The sequence below is a fragment of the Cryptotermes secundus genome, unplaced genomic scaffold (genome assembly GCF_002891405.2).
Source record: "Cryptotermes secundus unplaced genomic scaffold, Csec_1.0 scaffold593, whole genome shotgun sequence".
NCBI classification, from domain to species: Eukaryota; Metazoa; Arthropoda; class Insecta; order Blattodea; family Kalotermitidae; genus Cryptotermes; species Cryptotermes secundus.
The window spans coordinates 1237335-1261752 of NW_019739960.1; the positions used below are offsets into that span (position 1 = coordinate 1237335).

Consider the following 24418-nt stretch of genomic DNA (forward strand, 5'->3'; position numbering starts at 1 on the left):
TCGGGACTGATGGTACGCACCAATATCGGTAGGGTATAGAGACTGGTAGAATATCATAGTGGGAAGCACAATGGACCAATACTGGTCTAAGTGCATGGGGAAACCCACCCTCTCCAATAACTAACTAACTAACTAACTACTCCCCAACATGTTTAGGCTCGCATATTAGACGTCAAGTAACCGGTGCAATTAGACAGAATAATTAAATAACATACGGTCCATCCCGTCACCCAAGCGGTAACGTACAGGCCTAGTGTTGAGCTTTGCTCAGTAATGATTCTTACTGGCAATGTAAGTTTCATTCGAAAGGAAAGCAAACGCACGCCTAGTTAAATCTTGCAGATTCCATGCAGAAATCCTACCGTATTTTACGGGGTACGAGGTTAGGCCATTCCTCGTGAGTCTATGCTGCATATTCTTGAAAAAAAAATTCCGAGTTCTCCCGTTTCCTCCGCAAATCAAACCTTCCAGTTCCTTCACTGTTTAGCCACTGTAAAGTTAATTTTTTTATTTTTTTTATTGTTAGTGGGGTGGGACTAAGTCCCTTGTACTGTGGCCACTTCCGGCCTATTGTACCAGCCCCAGATGATAGATGAGGATGATTGTGGAACAATTGGTGGAATGAAGATTGGCAGGGGAAACCGAAGTACTCGGAGAAAACCTGCCCCAGCGCCACTTTGTCCACCACAAATCCCACTTGACCACACCCGGGATTGAACCCAGGCCGCCGCGGTGGGAAGTCAGCCACTAACTGCTTGAGCTATGGCGCGGCCTATAAAGTTAATTACTGAGGACTCATACTTTCGTAAGCTAACACCAAATGTTTCTAATGATGGTGTTTAACAGCAAACATGACTATCATATTGCGCCTTGTCCTTCATCTGAAGATTTTTGAAACAAAATGTTTCGGAGACTGGATTTGTTTTGTCCAGTGATCGAGATTAGCTCCATCAAAAGGCCCGAATTGAATAATCTCCCTCGCTTACGCCTGATAAAGCAAACAGATCCAGGTTCCGGAAGGTTATGCTTGAAAATCTGAAGACAGTGAGAAAGTTAGACTAATGGTATACGAGTTGTCTTCTGTTTTATGGCACTGCGAAGTCTCACAGGCGGGTAGTAGTGTATCAGAGGGCCATATCGTACACTGAATATGGAGATAGTGTGTTGCTACATATGAGTATGAGTATGAGGGGTGAGCCAGAAAACTGGCCCTGGCACTGCGAACTGTGTTGCTACATAACCTAAATAATCTCTTATCACAGTGTACATATCGTAATCCACAGTATTATGAACATTAGATACTGCTTCATAGAGTCACTCTCCTACATATAGCCGGGATGGTGCAGTCGGTATAGCGACTGGGTACGGGCTGGACTACCGGGGTGTCAAGTTCGAGTCCCGGTAGGGTGAAGAACTTTCCCTTCTCGAAGTCGTCCAGACCGGTTCTGGAGCCCACCCGACCTCCTACCCATGGTTACCGTGGAGTATTTTGCCGGGGATAAAGCGGCCTGTGCGTGAAGCTAACCACTCACCTCCAACTAGTGCCGAGGTCTGGAAAACGTGGGTCTATACATCCAATCCCCCATACGCCTTCATGGCGTAGTGCTTAATTAGTCAAGCGCAGGGACAACTTTATTTTTTACCGTTTACATTTACATACTTGGTACTAGTCTCCGTCCAGAATCTTGGGTGGCGAAATTTATGAAAACATGTTTCCGCTGCTATCCACATCAGAGAACTAGTTTTCATCAAAGAATGTCACACCATTACTGTTTTCGTACGCAGACAGTTTGCAACACATTATTTCCACATGTGTGAACAAAACACTTTGCCAAATTAAACAAACGGCTGCATTATTGTTCTCGAATTTTCAGACGCAGCTTCACCATAATCGTCATTTTTAAATCACGTCTGATTATAGTTTGTTCAACTCTCTGAAACGTGAAATTTAACTAAAGAGTATTTTAAAAACTGTCCTACGTCACACAAAAAAATTCACTGCTTCTCCATCACATCATTAGCTCCTTAATGCTACTCAAATAAATAATTATATACATACATGCACTCTGTGGGCAAAATGCAGAGTTTTCAAATGTTAAAGCAGGAGGTACATAACGTTACCACACTGATTTAAAGCGTAAAATTGCACGGCACTAGGATTCGTGGGAACTTCAATGCACGCCTGTCCTTTTCTAACTGTCCTTGCTTAGAACTACACACAATCTGCGCGGGACAAGCCGGTTTCGCCGTACCGTTTCTTGGTTACGTTATCTTCCATTGTGTTACCTGTCCCTCTCTCTTCCACGGCTCTGCGCTCTGCCACACATGTTCTTGGCTAACCTTGAAAATGAAGGTGACTGACTGTGTTTGAACTGGAATAAAGTAGGCGTAAATAGGCGGATGTTATCTTCACAGTTCGGTCCCTTTAATCACACCCAAGTCGTTACGGGTGATTAACTTCCTCGTCACGAAATGACTGTGTAACATCGCATATGATCCAAAGTCTCCGTCTCCCCTTGAGAAGAGAACAGTCGATCACCTGGTGAAGAAATTCCTGCCTCTTGTGAATTCACAAAGTTCATTACCATGCTCGCAAGGGCCCGCAAACACCGAGTCCTTTTGTCAGTCCCCCATCCAACGCAAAGCTTGAGGACTACCCTTTGTCGGCTGTACCACTGCATTTTTAGTCTATTATATCTGTCCTTCATATCTGGAACACGTCTCGTCCAACCACAACCGAAGGACCCGTGAGGAATTTATGTATATCTGAGGAACGGTTCTGAACTATTTGAACACAACTCTAGGAAGACGAATGGAGGTTAATTGTCGAGAAAAATCCTGCTGTCAACTCCGTACAAGTTTTATCCAGCTTCTCTCAACCTTAACTCCTTACGAAGACAGAATTATTGTGGATCATCAGCGTGAATTTCGGCGTAACAGACCTACAACTGATCACATGCTTTGCGTTCATCAGATGCCGAAATAGGACTGCCAGAAACGCATGTTTACGATTCAGTCAGGAAGAAGGCGTTTTTTTTATTGCTAGTGGGGTGGGACTAAGTCCCTTGTACTGCGGCCACTTCTGGCCTATTGTACCAGCCTCAGATGATAGGTGAGGGTGATTGTGGTGCAATTGGTGGAATGAAGATTGGCAGGGGAAACCGAAGTACTCGGAGAAAACAGCCCCAGCGCCACTTTGTCCACCACAAATCCCACTTGACCAGATTCGGTATCGAACCCGGGCCGCCGCGGTGGGAAGCCAGCGACTAACCGCTTGAGCTATGGCGCGGCCATAGGAAGAAGGCGTTGGACAGTATTCTCTCTGAATCGGGTATACCCATGAAACCAATTAGGCTTATTAGAAATTTGTAATGAAACCTACCGTGAAGTCCGTATAGATAAACATTTTACCGATATATTCATTTTTGAGAATTTCCTGAAAGAATCAGGCGCTTTGTGGCTATCTCCTTATTTTTCATTCAATTACCCCTAATAGGCACACGGAAATACAGAGACTTTGGAGCTGAATGGGGCAATAAGCTTCTGGCCTATGCTGATGGTGTTAGTTTAGCATACTGGATGAACGCACGTGTACTCCTCCTCCTCCTCCTTCTTCTTCTTCTATTCCTGTTGCTCTCACTTGGAGCACAGGGCATCCGTGAAACGCTTCGTTTCACTTCAGTTTCATAATCTTAGACAGTCGGTAGGACTCCTTGGGCGGGGGATCAGGCCGTCGCAAGGCCTCTACCTAACACATACGTAGAATAAACACAGACACCCATGCTTTGAGTGGGATTCTAACCAACGATCTCAGTGTTCGAGTGGCGAAAGACGTTTCACGCCTTTGACCGCGCGGCAATTGTGTTCGGCGAAAGAATATATACCTCAAAGAAATACGTAGTTTCTCTATTGAGATTTTTGACTTATGACATCATGTAGCTTCATAGGTGGTTACCAGATTTTTGTAGGAATATTCTGTATTTTTCAGGGTTCTCTGAAGATTAGATCAGTAGTTTCCTTCGAAACGTCGGTAACCACCAACTAGATTATGTGGTGTTTTAACACATCATACCTCAGCGTGTAAGACTTGTTACACATTTGCGTATGGTCCACTAGGCGTCGAGACAGTTCTTTGATAACAGGTCCCGTCGCCAGTTGGACAGAGTTTCACCCTTTTTATCCCTCTCGCGCCCACTTTGGAGCACAGGGCTGATTTCACAGTTTCATGATCATTTTTACAGACTGTAGGAATTTTTGGACGAGTAATCAGCTCATCACAAGGCCTCTACCTAAACACAGGACAACACAAACAGAATAAAAGTATACGCACACCAAACATCCATGCCTTGAGTGGGATTCGCACCCACGATCCCGGCTTCCGAGCGAGCGAAGACAGTTCATGCCTTAGACCGCTCGGCTACCGTGACCGGCCCATTTAACCTTAGTCAACGTGAATTTTATCGATTTTAGAGTTCAACGATTGAATCAGTTCATTTGTATACCAAGCTCAGTCTTTTGTTAATGTTTCGAAAGTTACAAGTTATCTTGTTAAGTGTACGTTAAATGACTTCATTGTTCTGCTTTTGTTAGACAGAAACTCGATGAAACTCTGTGTGAAGAATCGTGCTGATCCTGTCAACGACCTATTGATCATGCACATTATCTACTATATCAGTTGTTCGGACTAAAATAGTTCAGATTAATAAGTAAAAAGTTACACATATCCCTGTAACAGGCCGTGGAGGCCCATAGGGTTGTGAGACGTCGAGGCTCCCACATTTTCTAGACAATCGGCTCATAGATGGCGGTGAGATTGTCAGACTTACGCACCGGCCTCCCCTTTACCCCCAAGAAAATTCCTGGTACTCATTTCTGTTAGAGGCTGAGTCGACTCCAGAGTCGTAGTTCGGCTGGAAGGATTAGGTCAATCGAAAAACCCAATGACCTCATTGGGAATAGAACCCGCGTCCTTCCGGCTTGTAGTATCCTGCCTAAAACCCATTACGCTGTCACGTACCCCCAAAACAGTTCAGATAAGATTTTCAAATGGTAACATGCTTGTGTGTTACTTCTGTTGCTGTTTGTGTCACTACCAGAAGTACGCCTTCTTCACGCAGTATGTAGCTGCTTAGCTGACCAGTATTGCAAACTGCAGAGTCTACACAGAGTAACATCACGACCACTTGAGATTAAGTTTTCGTCAAGGGCAACGCGATAGCGCAATTGGTTGAGGCACTATGCTACAAGCCATGATGTCGCGGGTTGGATTCCCAGTGATGTCGGATTTATCGATTGACCTAATCCTTCCAGCCGCAATATTGCCGTGGGGTCGACTCAGCCTCTAACAGAAATGAGTACCAGGAATCTTCCCGGGAATAAAGGGCGGCCGGCACGTAAGGCTGACAACCTTACCGCCATTTGTAAGCCGATTCTCTAGAAAATGTGGGAGCCTCGACGTCTTACATCCCTATGTGCCCCCATGCCCTATTACAGGGGCAGCTTTACCTTTACCTTTAGTAATGCTGAGACAATCTGTACTAGCTATATCATACAGCGTAAAGGAAATTAAAGTGGTTACGAATGTGATTTATGAGGCACCAGAGATGCCACACTGACTTGATTTTTAACAAAATTTTGTAACGAAGAATAAGAATATGAGTAAAATGTGTTTGACCCAAACATTTCTCCTGCCCGTATCCTTCGCATTAATTCAGACAAAATTAACAAAATAATAGAGCAGTTGTCCAAAATTTTAACGTTTCTCAATTGTGTACGTAAGGAGCCGTGTTCGAGTTTCATAGGTACACCCACTTATCTGACTAGCATTGTCGGGGTTTCCGCAGTCATTCCAGCCATATCCGGGATATCACCTTAAACTGTGTCATGACAGATACCTTGCACATGCCTTCCAAATCTTTATTCGTAGTCACCCGGTTATTTTGCGACTTATAGGCCTCCTGTCTCTGAAACACCGTCAAGGGTACGTCACACCTGGAACAGGCAGCCGTGGGAAGAAAAGTCGTGTATATTCAGTGAATTCTGTGGTATGGAAATTTCGGTTCCCATCTTGAACCGAAAATTGTCTAGAGAATTTCTAACGGTAGCGTAACAACCTGTGTCACTCACTCTTTCAGCATGACGTAATCTCAACTATATTTTAGACGAAATTTACTTAAATATCGTTAAATAAACAATATTTTAATAACATGAAAAGAGGAGCCGGGATGGACGACCGAGGGGTCCGAGTTTGAGTCCCGGTAGGGTCAGGAATTTTCTCTCCAGACCGGCCCTGGGGCCTACCTAGCCTCGTATACAATGAGTACCAGGGGTGAAGCTGACCCTCATCCAACTAGTGCCGAGGTAAAGAAAATGTGGTTCTATACATCCACTGCCCCATACGTCTTCATGAGATAGTGCTTAATTAGTTAAGCACAGGGACAGCTTTACCTTTACGTCAAGTGAAGTAGCTATGCGTTTGTGGACATGAGAAGAACGCGGTGATAGGAGGCAGTCTCGAGAGCGTGCAACATACCGTCACTGTGAGAGTGAGCTGCGTTAAGTGGCGGCTCATGCGCCGCAGGGGCGAGTGGGCGAGTGCTATGGGGTCGCGCTGCCAGCATCGGGTCATACCGGTTCAGTTTACATGTCACCGTCCGCGCCGCCGCGTCATGTCCGTTCTCTGACAAATGTATTGGCGGAGCCGAAACCCTGGAATTTCAGGGGGGCATTTTCGGCGCTGGCTACACATAGATGAAGATACAATCGGCCCGTCAAACGAGCAGTTACACTTAATCTCTGGTGAATTCTTTTGTGGAACTGATTTACTTAGACGTTCTGCAAGTGAGAGGCGGCAAGAAGACGAAGAAGCCATGGAAGGCCTGAAGACACTGCAACCTGACACGTCATCCCCTGCATTTGAAATTCAGGCCACTCAGAAGAATTCAGCAAGGTCCAGTAGTTCGCGTAAACTCCTCCAGCTGACNATGGGTGTGATCCTCAGCATTCCGTCCCTCGTCAGCCCTCTCCTTACTCCAACAAACGGTATTGTACTTATTTCACAGACAGGACTGATTCATCTAGTCAGCTCGCTGTCAAAAAAGTTGGTACAAGATACGTATCAAAAGCAGTCCCTCAAGACATTGGTAAGAATCAGAGAAATGGTGGGCGAAGCAAGATTTGACCGTTTTCTTGAAGGTTTTCATCCTCAGTGCAAAAAGGATTTTGATATCCTTTGTCAAGTGTACGACGTGAGAATGAATCTAGGTGATTCTGGTATCGATCTGCATGTACCGCTTCCTGGCGAGGACTTATTGTTTGAAGGGAACGGCTCGAACAGTGGACACGGATATTGGTATGATGGCTCGACCTCAGCAGCATATCCAACTGCAGTATCCCCTGAAGATGCAGTTTTCAGAGACCTGAATCAAAATGTAGTCATTCTGGATGATAAATCCAGTAGTAGCGAAAATATGGCAGATTCTCCACTCTCTCTCAAAGACGATGGAGCAGATGGCGTGGGCTCGATAAGCCATCTCACTGGGACAGTCACTGAGAACTCTGGAAGAGATAATGTTCATGGAAGAGGAGAGGTAATGGGAAATGGCCACAGAAATTACAGAGACGTATACTCAGAACAAACTTCTGGGATTAAAGGAGTATCATCTGATAGAAGTTATACAGAAAATAGAGAAGAACATCTTGAAGTCGCAATAGAAGAGAGGTCGGCGCCTCTGTCAGAAAATAAAGACTCTGAGGAGAAATCGGTGACTGTGATAGAGGGAGAACCCCTGGAGGAAGGGACTGTGAACTTCAGTCGCGTTGTTCTAGAAACTGAGTTTAAGTTAAACGAGGACGCTGCGATAATGATGACCATCTTAGAGGAAGGAAACACAAGTCCTCAAGAAGAGCTGTGCTCTGATGAAACTGGCACTGTCAATCATGGCGAAGAATTCGCCGAGGACAAGGAAACCGGTGCAGATGATGAAGGCTACAGAATGTACAACAATAACTTTATCATGAAAGTTTTGACCGATGATGAAGATTATAATGACGATGATGATGTTGCCGTGCCGGATGAATTCACAAGAAGAACTCCTCGTCGTGTCCGCTTCGGCGGCGAGGTAGTGATGATGCGCACACCAGACAGCGAGGAGACAGCAATTCTACAGCAAAATGGTGACAGTTTATCACAGGATGATGTCAACGAAGGATGTTCTGAATCTGAGAATGGAGCTGTTGAAGAAATTACTGCGGACGGTACTATCGAAGCGGTCATACCGGATGCTAGACGGGAGTCGACCGTCTGTTCAAAAGATAATTCCTCACACGAATCTATATCATATGCAAGAAGTGGCTCGAGAGGACAATCAGCAGCACAAGAAAAACTAGATCATGCAAAAAGAAATATGTCGGAAGAGGATTCAAGACGAGATTCCTTAGCGTTTGTAAGGCAAGGTACATTAACAGAAATAAAACAAAATTCAGAAGACGGCGCAAGGGAAGATACCTGTGAACGCTCACTGAGAGAGTCTGTACAAGAGGCAAAACAAGATTCTGTAGAGAATTTACCGTCTGGTCCAGATGGAGACGAAATCACAAAATCCTCAGTGGAAGGTTCTTTGGGTGACACAAGGTGCAGTCCTAATGAAGCTTGCAAAAAAGATTCTGTAAAAAGTGGAAGGATTCTGGCGCAACACGCGACCCGAAAATTGTGTGGCTCAACAGATGCTGCAAGGCAAGATTCTGCGGAAAATGTTGGACAAGAAACGACAGAAGATACTGAACAAGGCTCTACAGAAGAGCGAGTAAGGGACGTAACCGCGGCTGACGACGTTGGACAAAAAGATGAAGAAATGTCTTCCTCTCTGCAAAGTCACATCCCGCTGCCTGTAATCCCTGCTAGGAGCAAACCAAAAGACCGCAAGCGACGGGGGTCTCTTCATCGGAAACGTCAGAGCATGCGGGACTCAGAGACATCAACGGACACGCAACAGCAATCTTCAGATCTGGCTGGAGGTACACGACTGAAGCAAGGCTCTGAGGAGTCTGTGAATGGGGCTGAAAACGATGGGCGAGCGTCGACGTTGTGGGCACCTGAGGAATCAGACTGGCGAGGCGCAGAGCATGAATATAATGATCAGAACTGGGAGGAGCTCGGAATTGTGACGAAATCGGTGTTGGACGATCTCCATGATCAGGTAAGAAGAAGCTCTCTAAGAATGGCGTATGTTACGTTGTAAATAATTCTGGTCACGATATATTTGTTTCTATTGCAACTGTGTGCCTTTAATATTACTTTCAGTTGTTTTTTGTTTTTTTTTGTTTTTTTACATCGGACCTCATAGACACCCAAACATACAAGGTATGTGCAAGTTACTCTGAACTCTAGCCACGGCTGTTAACGCGATGTTCAGGTAGACCTACTAAGGTAGGGATGTTGGATACGATTCGAATCTCTATTCCCGATATCTTTGTAGTAACACGAGTAAAGTTTCATTTCGTAATGTAAATGGTGTTCCTTTTTAAACTTTCTACTTATCCGCAACGTTTACAAGGAAGCAACCATATCCCGGGAAAAGAAGGGTGCCTCCTCTAGTATATAGTGTATTATGTATTTTGCAGTATATTATATAGTTATATATATTTGTAATGTACGTGTATTACAATACATGTCGATCGCAGTGGTAGCGCGGTCTAAAGCATGAACCGTTTTCGCCGTTCTAACACCGGGGTCGTGAGTTCGAATCCCATTCGACTTACGGATGTCTGTGCCTTTATTCTGTCTGTGTTGTTCTGTATGTAGGTAGCCGCCTTATGACGGGCTGATCCCCCGTCCAAGAAGTCCTACCGACTTTGTGTAGGATTAAGAAACTGAAAAGTGGCCAAGGTCGAAAAGGCTGTAGAGCCATAGAGGGGTAAAAATTACAATGCGTATATATTTGATAATATTCTACATTTTATCGTATTAATTTCGCAAGGATCAGTTTCAGCGAACAAAACTACTGACTATGCACTATACTCGTACACTTCTCAATTTGTGTATATATAAAATGAGATGATTCTATGAATGACGAACTGGAAAGTATTTGGGAGGAATCAGTCGTGACTTAATCGAGAACTTTTCCCGGAATTTTTCTGAAGGGACTGAGGAGAACTATGCAAACCTTGTTTAAGGAAGCCAGTGTTATGGCCGAGATTTGAAACGAGAACCTCCAGAATACAAATAAGAGCATTACTGCTGCGCCAGCGTGCTGGATATTGTAGCCTGCTTCAGTCTTCCCAGGGTTTGAAGCTCGAACATATTTTGTTGGTTTACGACCAGTCATAACTGGCATGGAGCCGCGCTTCAACTTATATTGTAAATTTAATTTTTACCCCTTTTCCTTCGTCTGATTCTTGCCTCACGTGATAATGGCTATACGATCGATCTCCTCTTCTTCATGGCCATTCACTTTACTTTTCGTGTCGAAACCTGAAGAATGCAAGTTACTTGTATCTGTAATCATGTAACTCGGGCACTTCCCATGCATCGAAGACAAATTTTCAACCTTCGGTAGAATTCTTCTTGAAAGGTCAGTTTATGAAGAAACTATGAAAAAGCTACCGTTCATTCTGAGAAATTTTTAAATGTTAGACTAATCATACGCCTTGCAACCACTGGGCTCTTAACAGTTAGTCAATGTAGGCCACATTACACAATCTTACTTTGATCCATAAACCAGCTGATATATAAACTTCTCATTTTAAGGCCGCGCCATAGCTCAAGCGGTTAGTCGCTGGCTTCCCACCGTGGCGGCCCGGGTTCGATCCCGGGTCTGTTCAAGTGGGATATGTGGTGGACAAAGTGGCGCTGGGGCGGGTTTTCTCTGAGTACTTGTGCTTGTGCGCTAGTGATTTATCAGTAGTGTGGGAATTAAGGATGGCGCTATAATTCAGCGGAATTACGAATCGTGTGTTTAGGTGGTCAATAAATCCAATCCAAAACCCCGTCGAGAGCCACATTCATACACGTGACAGTATATACAGGCCGAAGAACTTGTGTCAAGCGGTAACACTCCTGGCTTGTATTCCTGATATTGCCAGTTCGAATTTCCCCCAGGGTGCCTAATATCTTGACTGAGTATTATCGCAGTTCTCCTCAGTCCCTCTAGGCAAATGTCGGGATTTTGCCTTTAATAGGGTTAATACCGCTATCTTCAGTATTATTTACAATTTATTATTCACTGTTAACCAGTCTTCTGGCTGTATATAGTTCGGGTAAAGAAACTTCGTAAAATGAGACACTGAAATAGTCAATATAAATATAATATGAATATAATTTTTGCTTCCGCCATACTCCCTACATATCGTTTGATTTCAGTTCAAGCTTCTTGAATTAAGTCAACAAGTAACCTGCTAAATACGTGTAACCTTTATTTATTGCCAGTTATCAAAGGTTCTAACGAAGATATTGTCAGGTATAGGGGTTTGTGCATGACTTATAGACGGTTTCTGGATTGGATGATTGGACTTATTGACACCCTATACACACAACACGGGACTACAGCCAATACAGCGATATTGCTTATCTACACAATTTAGAATTCACGGTTACACTCGCACTGGGGTTCTCATTCTTCACTAGTCCTATCCTTGCAACGGATTTATAACAATCTCACTGTCGGTTCAGATCACACATGATGTCTTCCCTTCACAGCCTAGGTCCTTTCGCCCCGTTATTCTGCAACTGCCAACTCCGAAGTCTCCACTCGATTGTTGTATGCTGAGTCCAAGCTCATATCATGACAGGCTGGCGTCTGGAAGCTCGACTCCACTCGACTGCTACTGTCGAAGTCGGAAGTCACATTGCGACTGACAGTCAGTCAGTAAGTCTTGCTCATAACCCGATATTTATTAATGTTTGACATTAACGGTCTTGCTTTTGTGGGGCGCCCTCTCTAACGAAAGGACGGGGCTGCCTTCTATATATGCTGGTGGCTCTTGCCAGCGCAGTCTTTCTCGGGTCCGAGTCCCTTGAGACTCGCGACCATATTTTACTGTCTCAGATTTGAGACTTTCCTTTTCGTCGCCTCCTACGACTCACAAGGTCACGGTGGAGGCATTCGACCCCGCCTCCACGCGGGTCTACTTTCGGAATCCTTCCTTATAACCACTTTGCACGGATCCCACAGAAAACACAGCTTCTCTATTTTTGGGAAGGTGTGTTTACAGCTCCGTTGCCTAGCAATAGGGGTCCTATTGTTACAAGAATTCGCTTCTGCAGGAATGTGTTTACCGAATAGTTGCCTAGCAATGGGTGTATATGTCGCAACATATTACACACGGATTAGCCGGTTTCTGAATTTTGTGTATCCTCTGAAAGAACATTGGACCAATGGCTAAAATCAGCTCTTCCTAACGGATGCAACTGACCAGATGCCTTCCCACCGTTCCCCCGAGGACAGGAACCAATCCAGTTTCCGAAACTTAATGATTTTCGGATTACTACACGATGAGCAAGGTTCAGAACTTCAATAATCTGAGATTAAATCTTTAATATTTCTGAACGAGATTGGGATTAGTTCTCCCAATTCTTTGTTGTGGGTAAGATACTTTCGGTATGCAACATAATAGAGAGCGGTAATACCTGAGTCTCTTGGCATCGTAACCTCACTTACACCTCTTGTGTCAGCCTCTGATGATCAGGATTGTGATGTGTTATTATGGAGATTTCGTGGAGCGACGACTGGCAGGAGAAAGCAGAGAAAATTATGCTTTGGTGCCAGTGGGATAGTCTGGCCTCGAAGCTACACCTCCGCAGTGAGAAGCTGAATACGTGCCAGACAGTATAGACTCGTGAGAAAGCTCTATATGATAGATAAGACATCCCATACTTTTGGGTACTTGCTCACGGAATTGATACGCCGTATTCTGTAGCAATAAATTGTTATTGTGCCTTGTGGCAATGTTAAGAGAGCAGAAAATAAAACTTGTGATACTCCAGCACAGTGAAGTGCTGTGGTTTCGAGACCCATGTCATTTCTTCCCTCCTGAAACTCTTAATAAACATTCTTAGTATTGACCGGCATGCAATTCAAACTGTAGGAGGTAGATCAGCAGTTTAAAGCACGCAGCCATATACCTGGCGGTGATTAGCATAGAGTTTGCGTGTACCCAGAGAAATGAGGTCAGGCCCCCTGACATCACCAGTCCGTCTCAGAATTTTGTGTCCCCTCACACCCTATCTTTTCAGTTTGGGAAAATAATATGACATGGTTTATGTGTCAACATTAATCGAAAAAGTCCATTCATTTTCGTGACACAAATACCTGTCATTTCGTGTTTATTAATAACAATGCTATTGTGACTCCACCTAGGGACGCTTTAAGGGCCCTGGGTGCTGGGCAAAATGTGATCATGGTCCCTTAGCTTTTCTTTACTTACTTAAAAGGAAGGCTGCGCCATAGCTCAGGCGGTTAGTCGCTGGATTCCCACCGCGGCGGCCCGGGTTCGAGCAAATGGGATTTGTGATGGACATAATGGCGCTGGGGCAGGTTTTCTCAGAGTACTTCGGTTTCCCCTGCCAATCTTCATTCCACCAATTGCTCCACAATTACCCTCACCTATCATCTGTGGCTACTACAATTGGCCAGAAGTGGCCGCAGTACAAGAGACTCAGTCTCACCCTACTAAGAACATTAACAATAAAAATAATAATATTTCAAAAGAAAAGATAGAAATGAACAGTACTATAAAAGTTAAGGTATTCACACTGACAAATGAGAAATGGGTAGGAGAATTTTGAAAACACTACATTCAGCTGAGTCCTTCTTAAGTAACTGGCACTTGCTCATTTGCTCAGGTGCTTAAGAAATTCCCAGCATTTTATATTATCCCGGTGGTTATTACGTGTTCACAGGAGCCCAGCGCTCGCCTCTGTCCTCAGCTAGGTGCATCCAGTCCACACCCTCAAATCCCATTTTTTATTATTCACTATATTGTTATTTTCATGTCTTCCTTATGAGTTTCTTTCCTTGTTGCGCCTGGCATTTCATGCTTCTGGTTAGAATGCATGCATTGTTAAGTACTAGGTCACGAAAAAGTAATTTTAAACATGCACAGACAGCAAGGTGATCTCATAAGCCTCCTTTCATATTTTTTTAAATAAGGAAAGTAAAGTTAAAGTTGTCTCTGTGCTTAACTAATTAAGCACTGCGCCATGAAGGCGTATGGGGGAGTGGATGTATAGATCCACATTTTCTTGACCTCGGTACTAGCTGGAGCCGAGTGGTCAGCTTCACGCTCCGGCTGCTTTACCCCCGGGGAAGGAGCCCCCGGTTCCCATTGCATAGGAGGTTGTGTGGACTCCGGAGTCGGTCTGGACGATTTGGAGAAGGGAAAATTCTTGACCCTACCGGGACTCGAACTCCGACTGTTCGGTCGTCCAGCCCTTAGCCAGTCGCTATACCGACTGCGCTATCCCGGCTCCTAAATAAGGAAAGTAGGCTAAAAATTACTGAAATGCACAATCATACTGACGAAATGAGTAGTGGAGATGACTCAGTTGGTATAGTGACGGGCTACGTACTGGACGGCTGAGGAATCGGGTTTCGAACCCCGACAGGGGCAAGAGAATATTCTCCACAGCAGCCGGCTATGGGGCCTATCCAATGGGTACCTGTCTCTCTTCCTCGGGTTAAAGTGGTCGGGACGTGAAGCTGACCACCTCCGTCTAGTGCTGAGGCCAAAAATGGTGGAGCTATAGCTGCAGCCCCCATACGCCTTCATATCATGGTGTTTAACTAATTAGGTACAGGGAAACTTTCCCTTCACATACCGACGAAATGAATGTACACTTCGTACGTCATATTAATGTGTGTTGCCCAAATGTGGAAATCTAACGCACAAGCTGAGATATCAATTAAAGAGTCCTATCTTCTTGTATATAACGCCGTGTAGCCCGCTGTAAACGAACCGACGTTTCGGAGGAACATGTCGCCTCTATTTTCATGTTTAAAGCAAGAAACCAGCACGAAATATGTAGCATGCAGAACGATCTTGAAGATGGAGGCAATATGTTCCTCCGAAACGTCGGTTAATTTTCAGTGGACTCGACGGCGTTGTATCCCAGACCATAAGTATATTTATATAATAGAAATAAGAACCAGATGGACATGGATATTTGGAAGTGGTTTCATAATGTGTAAGCACGTGCAACCGACTCGCTTCTGAGAGTCCCTTGTCAGCTGCCCATCTCGCCCGTTGTATAACGCGATCCTGACCCTGCGTCCCGCACGCTCGCTCAGATACTTACCGTCCTCTATGTGCCCGTCTCTCAGTCTCAGAATTCAGATGCGGGCGTCAGTTCAGCAAGCACAGCCATTGGTCTATAGTGAGGCTGTTCCGTGTCAGACTTTGGGATGAAACACTGACAATTTGGATATAAAGGATTCCGAGCGGACTGTCTCGCTAGAGGTGAACGTTTCACGAACATTGCTTTTCGCAAGAAATGCGGCTATTGGCTAACCTGTGTGAAGTCCTGACCTCTAGTTGCAGTTTCGAGGGATCTAGACCTATGAGAATTCGCCGGTACTTCCGTCATTATTCATATATATAGGTATTATCTGTCTTTCTCTCACGGGTTGAGACTGAGTCCACTTGGTACTGCGACCACTACTGGCCTATTGTGCCAGCCCCGGATGATAGGTGAGGGTGATTGTGGAGCAATTGGTGGAATGAAGATTGGCAGGGGAAACCGAAGTACTTGGAGAAAACCTGCTCCAGCGTCGCTTTGTCCACCACAAATCACACTTGACCAGACCCGGGATCGAACCCGGGTCGCCGCGGTGGGAAGCCAGCGACTAACTGCTTGAGCTATGACGCGGCCTGCAAGGGACTTAGTCCCACCCCACTAGCAATAAAGGAAAACCCACGCGGGACGCCGTCTTCATATATTCATTAATCACTCACTCAAGGAACTGAGCCCTTCTTGAGAAGCCACTTATTGTGCAGCTGCTCAAGAACTTTCCAGCATTTTATGGAACCCGAAGGTTCATCACCGTATTCACAAAAGTCCTCCATTGGTCCATAGCTCTCTAAGATCCATTTTAATATTGTCCACCCACCTCCGTCTTGGTCTTCTTTGTGGTCTCTTTCCTTCTGCCTTTCCCACCAATATCGTAAATGTATTCCTCTTCTCCCCCATTCGTACTACATGCCCTGCCCACCTCATCCACCTTGACTTGAACATTCTAATTATACTCGGCGAATAGTACAAGTTATGAAGCTCCTCATGCAGTTTTCTCCAGCCTCCTGTCAGTTCATCTCTCTTCGGTCCAAATATTCCCCTCAACACCCTGTTCTCAAACACCCTCAGTCTATGTTCCTCCCTTAATGTCAGAGACCAAATTTCACATCCATACAGAACCACAGGCAAAGTTATAATTCTCTATATTCTGATTTTTATGTTCCAAGGCAGCAGACGAGAAGATAAAATGTTCTGAACTGAGTGGTGGCAAGCATTACCCGAGTTGAGTCCTCTTAGTTTCCTCGTGAATCAGATTTTGATTTGTTATTATTGTTCTTAAATATTCGAATCGTGTCACATTTTCAAAGGATTTGTTAGCTATTTTATACATACGATATATTCATTAATAACGCATTATTATTCAGCATTAAGGCACATCAAACAATGAATCTTTTCTTATTCGATTACACAAATTTCATGTTTGCTAGAAGAACTGTTGGTCATGTTTTGGGTAAGACGAAAGGCTTCGATCCTGATGAAGTCATGGGTTTTACCCAGTAACACGAACTTTAAAGTACAACGTGTTGTATCCATGATCATTATCTCTTCCTCCCTACACTTTAATGGCTGACAACCGTTTTGTTTCGCCGTAGAACTAACCACAGATTCTTAGGTACGGTTAAAGCCCACAGATGTGAAATGTGTGTATGGTCCACTATTGTATCGAACCTCTTCGTCCCGTCTTCACATTCATAAAAGCTACCCATCTCACTGTAAACAAAACGAGCTCCTAGAACACTCTACGCGCATGCTCCTACAAGTATCTCGTGACCTACTTCAATGAGTTTCTAACTAAAAACAGATTACATCTTTGATGGCTGGAGGGAAAGTATGGATCGAAGTTCTGCGACGCCATTTGTAACTCGTTTGCACGGTGTAAATGAGCAGATGCGGCGATTATGAAATGTTATCAACATTTCCCCCGTATAGGTAGTACAGAGAGTTACAAATAGCTATATTTGTAATGGTTATAATTGTCAGTTATTCTGTCACTGTCATGGACCTGTCTTCTGTGGACGTAAGTTGTACTCGTGCTTCAGTAATTAAGCACCGTGCCATGGAAAAGTATGGGGTGGAGGAGGTATAGTTCATTTCGACACAAGACGGACCTGAGTGGTCAGCTTTATGCCTGGGATAAGAGCACCCTGTGGCCTTTGGATAAGAGCCTGTGTCAGACCGAATGCTTCCCCAGAGGAGAATCAGTTCTTGTGTCGGGAATCAACCCCCTGTCGTTAGCCCAATCACTGTAAAGGCTGAACTACTGCTTCGGGTATTGCTTGCTGTCTTGATAAAGGAAACACGTGTGCCACTTAGGATGCTGGCTGTTTCCGTTGTGAGGTTGCGAAAAAGTGTCTGGTTGGATATCTTCCTAACGAGACAGCCATTTGTACCGGTATTTGCTCGGTTGGATGACCCACAGAGCCCACTTTCCGGGTTTTCCAGATCAATAACTAGTTCTAAACTCTATTGTACTATTCTTATCGAGATCTGTCATGCAAATTAGTTTGTTCACGATAATCTGGGCTACATGCTGTTCCAATACAAGCGCAAATAATCCCAATAACATCATGATTTTAATAATGAGTTCGTGTCAGAGTGGGGTTATTATTTGGTCGATAAGTGAAGCAAGCTACTGTATAACTTATGTACACTTCTTTCGTTCATTGGTCTCGATTTGTCTCCATCTGTTTGTCATGCAGCCATAACCGCCTTCCAGGCGCGTTCTAAACTGTGAAGCGTCTGATAAGTTCGTTTCGTCCTTCCATCTGTCTCTCTATACGTACTGTCACGTGTGTGGGGGTACGCGTGACGAAAGTAACGGGTTATTGTTCGAATGATTGGATGTATTAGCACCTTGGTTATAAGTTCTCTTTATCATACTTAAATACAGCGCTGTCGCTGATTACACACTTTGCAGTTCACCGTTGCACACGCATTAGTCGTCTCCTGGCGACGGATCTCAACACAGAAACTAGCACTTCAAAGCAGTATGAAGTCTTCTTGCTGTTTCGTCTTCAGTCACTCAGGAACCTCGGAACTAAAACTTATTTTTAAGGATTTCATCCTGTTGCGTATATACAATGAACATATGTAATTTCTACCGTCAGAATAACAATATTTTATAATTTATTTATTTATATAGCACGTCAGACCTAGAAAACCGAGATTAACGGCCGTGGGGATCCGTTGCGCTAACCACGTGACACTCTCTGTCCGCGAAAGTTGGGACTACTTCGCCGACAAGCGGCGGTCGCTCGGTCGGTATATTTCACTTGTGGACTACAGGTCACGGAGTTTTATAGCTCCCACTATATGTTTCGACCTCAAATTGGTCATCTTCAGGTGCTGCAAGTTTCTCACGTACTATCATCGAACTGCACCGCTAACATTCCCATTTTTATAAATGGTTCGTACAAGTTACTGCCTATTCAGTTCATAATGTAGACTGTCTAGACTATGCGGTTCATTGCACTGCGTGGTTCATGCTACAGTGATTGTAGTATGTGCCTCGCAGTGCAATGAACCGCATAATATAAACGGCACACATTAACCATTGGCTCCCAACGACATGAAAGAGGAGGAATCTGCTCTCTAGGAAAACGGTAACATTACGATACTAACATGGCGAGCCAATGCAGCAAACAGCAGAAGAAATTTGACGAAGCCCATGCGTGGTCTACTGCAGTATCAAACACGAAGCTACTGACAACTTGTAACATTTTGAAAGATCACTTATAAAATAATTTTTAAATACCAAATTGTGGATTTAGTATCGCCTAGTTATTAAATTAGGGTTAACTTGTTGTTAATTATACGACTTCGTCATATGTACGATTTTTATTCTGATTTTATTGTATTTTATTATTAATTTTAACCAAAGTCTGGTCTAAGTTTTGTCTGGATTGTGAACTGAATACAAACTAACTTGTACGAACCATTTATAAAAATGAGAATGTTAGCGTTGCTGTTCGGTAATAGTATGTGAGAAACTTGCAGCGCCTTGACGGTAAAAATTATATTCATTCATTCATTAATCAGTAATCTGTCAGACGACAGGTCCACAATCTCTTCCAAAACAGTTCCTCCACTTAATGCGATCTAGAGCTTTCTCCTTCAAATGAGAATATCCTCTTCTGTCCCCAGGGTCATCCAGCATCTTCTTACATCTTCTTCCTCGTCTTCTGGTCACTTCTATCCGCCCTTCTATCTTTCCTTCAATTACTTCTTTTAGAATGCGGTTACTGCGTAAGATATGACCAATCCAATTAGCCTTCCGTTTTCCTATTTCGTGTAGGATATTCCTCTGCTCACTGACTCTAAATAACACTTCTTCATTTCTCACATAATCGGTCCAACTGATCTTCTCCATCCTTCTCCAACACCACATTTAGAAGCTTTCCAGGTGTTTCTGATCTACTGCCCTAAGTGTCCAAGTTTCAGCCCCATACAAAGCGATGCTCCAAATGGAGCATTTCACTAGTTTCTTTCTCAAATTTAAGTCCAATTTGCTGGTAAAAAGAGTCTTCGTCTTCACACGTACACCTTCCACCATCTGTTAACAAGCTACCCAAATATTTAAAACATTTCACATTCTCCAGTTGTTTTTGGTCTATCTTTGTTGTGACTGGGGTTCGTTGTCTCGAAATTTTCCTATAAACTAAAAATTCTTCTGGACTCACGCCTCCAGCTTACGGCTGACTCGTAACTGCCCCTGAACTAACTCTGTCATTGCATTTTTTTATTGCTAGTGGCGTGGGACTAAGTCCCTTGTAATGCGGCCACTTCTGGCCCGTTGTACCAGCCCCAGATGATAGGTGAGGGTGATTGTGGAGCAATTGGTGGAATGAAGATTGTTAGGGGAAACCGAAGTACTCGGAGAAAACCCGCCCTAGCGCCACTTTGTCCACCACAAATCCCACTTGACCAGACCCGGGATCGAACCCGAGCCGCCGCGGTGGGAAGCCAGCGACTAACCGCTTGAGCTGTGGCGCTGCCTTCTGCTTGTGTTTCTGATACTTCTGTGGTCATGCAGGAGGAGTGGGTGTCTCGGGTTCACGGCATCGAAAGCCTGTCTGCCGCCTTGAGGGACCCAGAGGTGCTGCAGACGATTGGACCGAGCTTGCCGTCCATCCTGCATTGCTTGCTGGTGACCATGGCTGAGGATCGGAACCACCGGGTGGCCACAACTTCCATCAGTGCCTTGCGGGGCCTCATTGCCTCGCTGCCCCGCTCTGTTCTTGAAGACCACCTACCTCAAATCGTGTTCGGCCTAGCCCGACATATCGGCGGCTCTGGCAGCGTGAACCTCAAGATCGAGACAGTGCAGGTAGCTAAGCAACTGATGCAGATCATGAAGCCCAACCCAGTGATCGAAGTTCTACTCACCTCGGACTGCATCGGAGCAAAAAGCTCGAAGGTAAAAAAAAATTATCAAATTATCAATTAATACTCTGAAGCACGAAGTTTGTTTAAATAATATTTAAAAACTCTGTTCGTACCCACTGCTCCTTCATTACAAAGACCGGTCTGTTAGGAAAGTGATCGGTGTTTGTACTGATAATCATAATAGACACATAAGTACAGTCTTTGGGAAAATGCAGAGTTTTAAAATCTTACATCAGTTGGTACATTGGTCCTGTAGTCCGCTACCTCTTTGCTGTTAAGGCAATATTACAACATCACCCCGAGATATCCTGTCCAGGGGTTCAGAAAATTCGGCCATATGTACAGTAAATTATTATATTCACATGGTTTCTTATGTGCTTTAGCTTCCTTTCCTTATTTTGAAAAAAAAAAATATATTAGAATGCTTAAGAGATTACCGTCACCCCTTGCGCCTGGAACCAGAACCAGAAGAAACGGCCGTTGTTAGGCAAGGGCTCAGTAAACACGTCCCCACCGCAACAGATACACACGCAGCAAGAGAAAAACTGTTGAACGCCGTGTTTTCTATGTGATGCGCAGTGAAAGGAAGTATGAGAGTAGTTCTGAAACCCTTTAGGTTTGTTTATGCTGAATTTAACGACGATATCCATACCTCCAGCTCTGTACCGTCGAATGACGAGGACATTGCCGACTAATGAATAGATAATTATGTGGATGAAAGCGTTCGTGTCACAGTTTTAGTGTGGCGTGCCGCCTAAAAGCCAGAATTGCTAGACAGCGGCTGTTAATACACGTTTCCGAGACAGCGCATACAGAAACGTCCATTGCTAGACAACGGCTCAGTAACAGTGCTTCCCATACAACAAGGAACAGTGAATATCTCGTTGCCAAGGCGGCAGTTATAAACACGACAACGCATGCATTGGCAGAAGCCAGAGCTGCTGCAGTTCCCGCTGCAACGAATACCCTTCAAGAAAGTGTCTCCTAGTCCGTCCGGCTGTTGAAGACTCTGACAAAAGACAGACACGTCCTCTCGTTAGAGAGGGAGCTCCACAACAAGACCGTGACTGTCAAACAGTAATAAATATCTGGTCATAAGCCCCAGATTGGGCTCGACACCAAGACTGACTGACTGACTGACTTACTGACCATCAGTCGCAATGTGACTTTGACTTTGGAGCAGATCAGTGGCGAACGGAGCAGAGCCGAGAAACCAGCTCAGCCAAGATCAGAGAAGAGCGAAGCGGATGAGATCAGAAAAGACCGAATCAGTGGTCGGATCAGAGACGATGGGCTGGTCAGGTAGCATCGTCTTCAAGACGGTATTTCGGAGTGACTGTAGCGATTGTAAACGAGTTATCCAATGAAACAGCTGCGTCTAATCCACACCCCATTCATTATTTGTCACGGAACCCCGGACACAATCCGGGCATTTGACTGGAGGAACTGAGTAAAGCCACGAAGTAGTTAAGTGTTGCTAGTCTCCGGGCCGAGATTTGGGAGGAGCAACAATCGAAAAGAAAGTAAGAATGAGCCAGATCAGGCATGAGCTACGTGCACAAGAAAGATACGCCAATCAGGGTCACATTTCGCACAGGAAAGACAACGAACCATGGTATTTTGGAAAAAAAGAAGTAACAAGTGTAAGGAAACAAGATTAACGGAAAAAGAAACTAATGGAAAACCTCACTGATATTAAATAAGAAATCGGCTCTTCCATATCTTCTTTTCTCGCCCCGTTTTTTTCCTCCTTCTATACGAGTACGTTTATCTGCCGGTCACGGTAGCCGAGCGGTCTAACGGATGCACTGTCTTCGCTCGCCCGGAAGCCGGGATCGTGGGTTCGAATCCCACTCAGAGCATGGATGTTTGTGTGCGTTTTTCTGTGTTTGTGTACAAGTAGAGGCCCTGCGACGAGCTGATCACCCGCCCAAGGAGTCCTACCGAATGTGTAAGATCTAGAAAAACCGAAGTGAACGGAGAAGTTCATGGAGGTAGGCCTAGGCCCACTGGGGCTGTAGTGCCAAGGAAAAAAAAATACGTTTATCTAGTTCCCTCATTTCTTCACTAGGACATGAACTGGTTCACATGGTTCTCTTTCACGCGACACAATCTCGAACCCAATGCTGCCCCTCCTGTAAGTACGTGACAACTAATAATGCGTTTACGTACACTTGTAGTCACAGACTCTCTCCCAATAAGCCTGCTGGTGTAAAAATTACCTTAAAACAGATGTAAAATCAGCTGCTCTGAGAATTTTAATGAAAGTCGCATAAGTCTCGTTGCATGTACGATTTGTTTGTTTTTTCCTTACTTGAATTTGTCAGATCCACGGAATAACCACGAAATTCTCAAGATTTAAGTCTGTTCCATCAACGTGCCTGAAACGAAGTTCAACAGTTATTGTGCAAAAACCAGAAAGGGCCGTTTCATTCCCTGAATTTATGTTAACCAAGAAATAAAAATATGTCGCTTCTCCGTTTACAAGGTAACATTGCTCGGCCACAACCAGTGGAAAGTCAGATTCAATATATAAAAACGAGAGGTCGATTCAACATACACTTCGATAAGAAGAAAAGTGATTGAATTATGCTTACATGGAGTACGTATTTTTAACACTAAAAAATAAATAAATCAAAGCGTTTGTGCAGGTATTTGGGTACGTGTTACGCACGTGAATGTTACACAAATCGTTGCAGTCATTTATTTCGTTCACTTTTTCAAAAGCGATTTTTGGGGAATCACGGACGCCCGCGCGACATTAGACAGGAAGTGCTTTTAGAAAAAAAAAAACTTTTGAACCGGAATATGTCATTCTAGTTGTCTCAATAATTAGGGATCAATACAATACATACGGGACCTCAAAACTTGAATATCCTAAGCGTCTTAATTTATGTCTATCCGTTTAGTCATTGTTGTGATACTGGTCCATATATTTGATACGAAGAAATTAATATTGGTGGAGATTTGTGCTGTTAGCAATGACTAGACGGTTCCGCCGACCATTGACTAGCAACTGCTTATTAGAGCTACACCGAGTCACAGTTCTAAGCCTATAAAGCTTATGATGTTCTGAATAATTTGCAACAGATCGTCTGTATGTTACAGATGCGTGAAAACTCATTGCTCTTCCTCATATACGCCACTCTGACGTTCCCAAGCACAGAATTCCGTTGGGACGAGATGACCGGTCGAGTGGCTGCAGCCGTGGCAGATCCGAGGCGTCGGGTCCGACAGGCGGCGCTCGACGCACTGGCAGTGATCGCGCAGTTTGCCACCCACAGCCTTCTTGATGAGGCTGTTAAGGCTGTCGCAGAAAAGCAGCCTAGCTTGGCGACGAGAATCGCCTACCTGGCAGGCATCCAGGCGCGTCTCTCGAGGCGGCAGCTTCCCACAACATCGCCCGACGGACTCATCCTGTACGTTCTTCAGATCCCATCAGCCAGAGTCAGTAGCAATGGAGGCCTCTCCAGCAATCCAATGGGTAATAACGGACTCTGTGGTTGCATCATAATTACAGTATGCGCCAAAAGATTGAGTACTGAACCTCGCGCATCTCGTACGCGCATGTGCGTTTGTCGACGGGGCATAGCTCCAGCCGCACGTGTTCCCAGTAGTGAAAAGGAAGTTGTGTTGTGCCGTTGTTGGAAATGGGTATCTCGACGGAGGAAAAGTATTCATAGTTGAGTATTATATCCGCTCATACGGAAGTGGTCGCCAGACAACACGCTTCCTTGGTTTAGAGCG

The 24418-nt window shown here is 44.6% G+C and overlaps 2 protein-coding genes across 4 annotated transcripts in view; one reads left to right on the forward strand and one right to left on the reverse strand.

Annotated features, from left to right (window-relative positions):
• The window catches only part of LOC111872176 (carbohydrate sulfotransferase 11), a 19194-nt gene extending 16511 nt beyond the window's left edge, over positions 1-2683 (reverse strand). Inside the window, exon 1 of one of the 2 annotated variants that reach the window (XM_023865784.2) lies at positions 2060-2683. The gene's annotated coding sequence lies outside the window, so the exon portion shown is untranslated. Of the gene's footprint in view, positions 1-1660; positions 2024-2059 lie in introns of those variants that run through there. The other variant, XM_023865785.2, reaches the window with a different exon arrangement.
• A 4300-nt stretch (positions 2684-6983) lies between these two features.
• LOC111872178 overlaps positions 6984-24418 on the forward strand; it is a gene marked incomplete at its 5' end in the record, with an annotated part of 117391 nt that continues 99956 nt past the window's right edge. For both annotated transcript variants that reach the window (XM_023865787.2, XM_023865788.2), the window contains 3 exon segments: positions 6984-9197; positions 20319-20702; positions 23780-24155. In XM_023865787.2, the coding sequence (XP_023721555.2) occupies positions 6984-9197; positions 20319-20702; positions 23780-24155 (2974 nt within the window).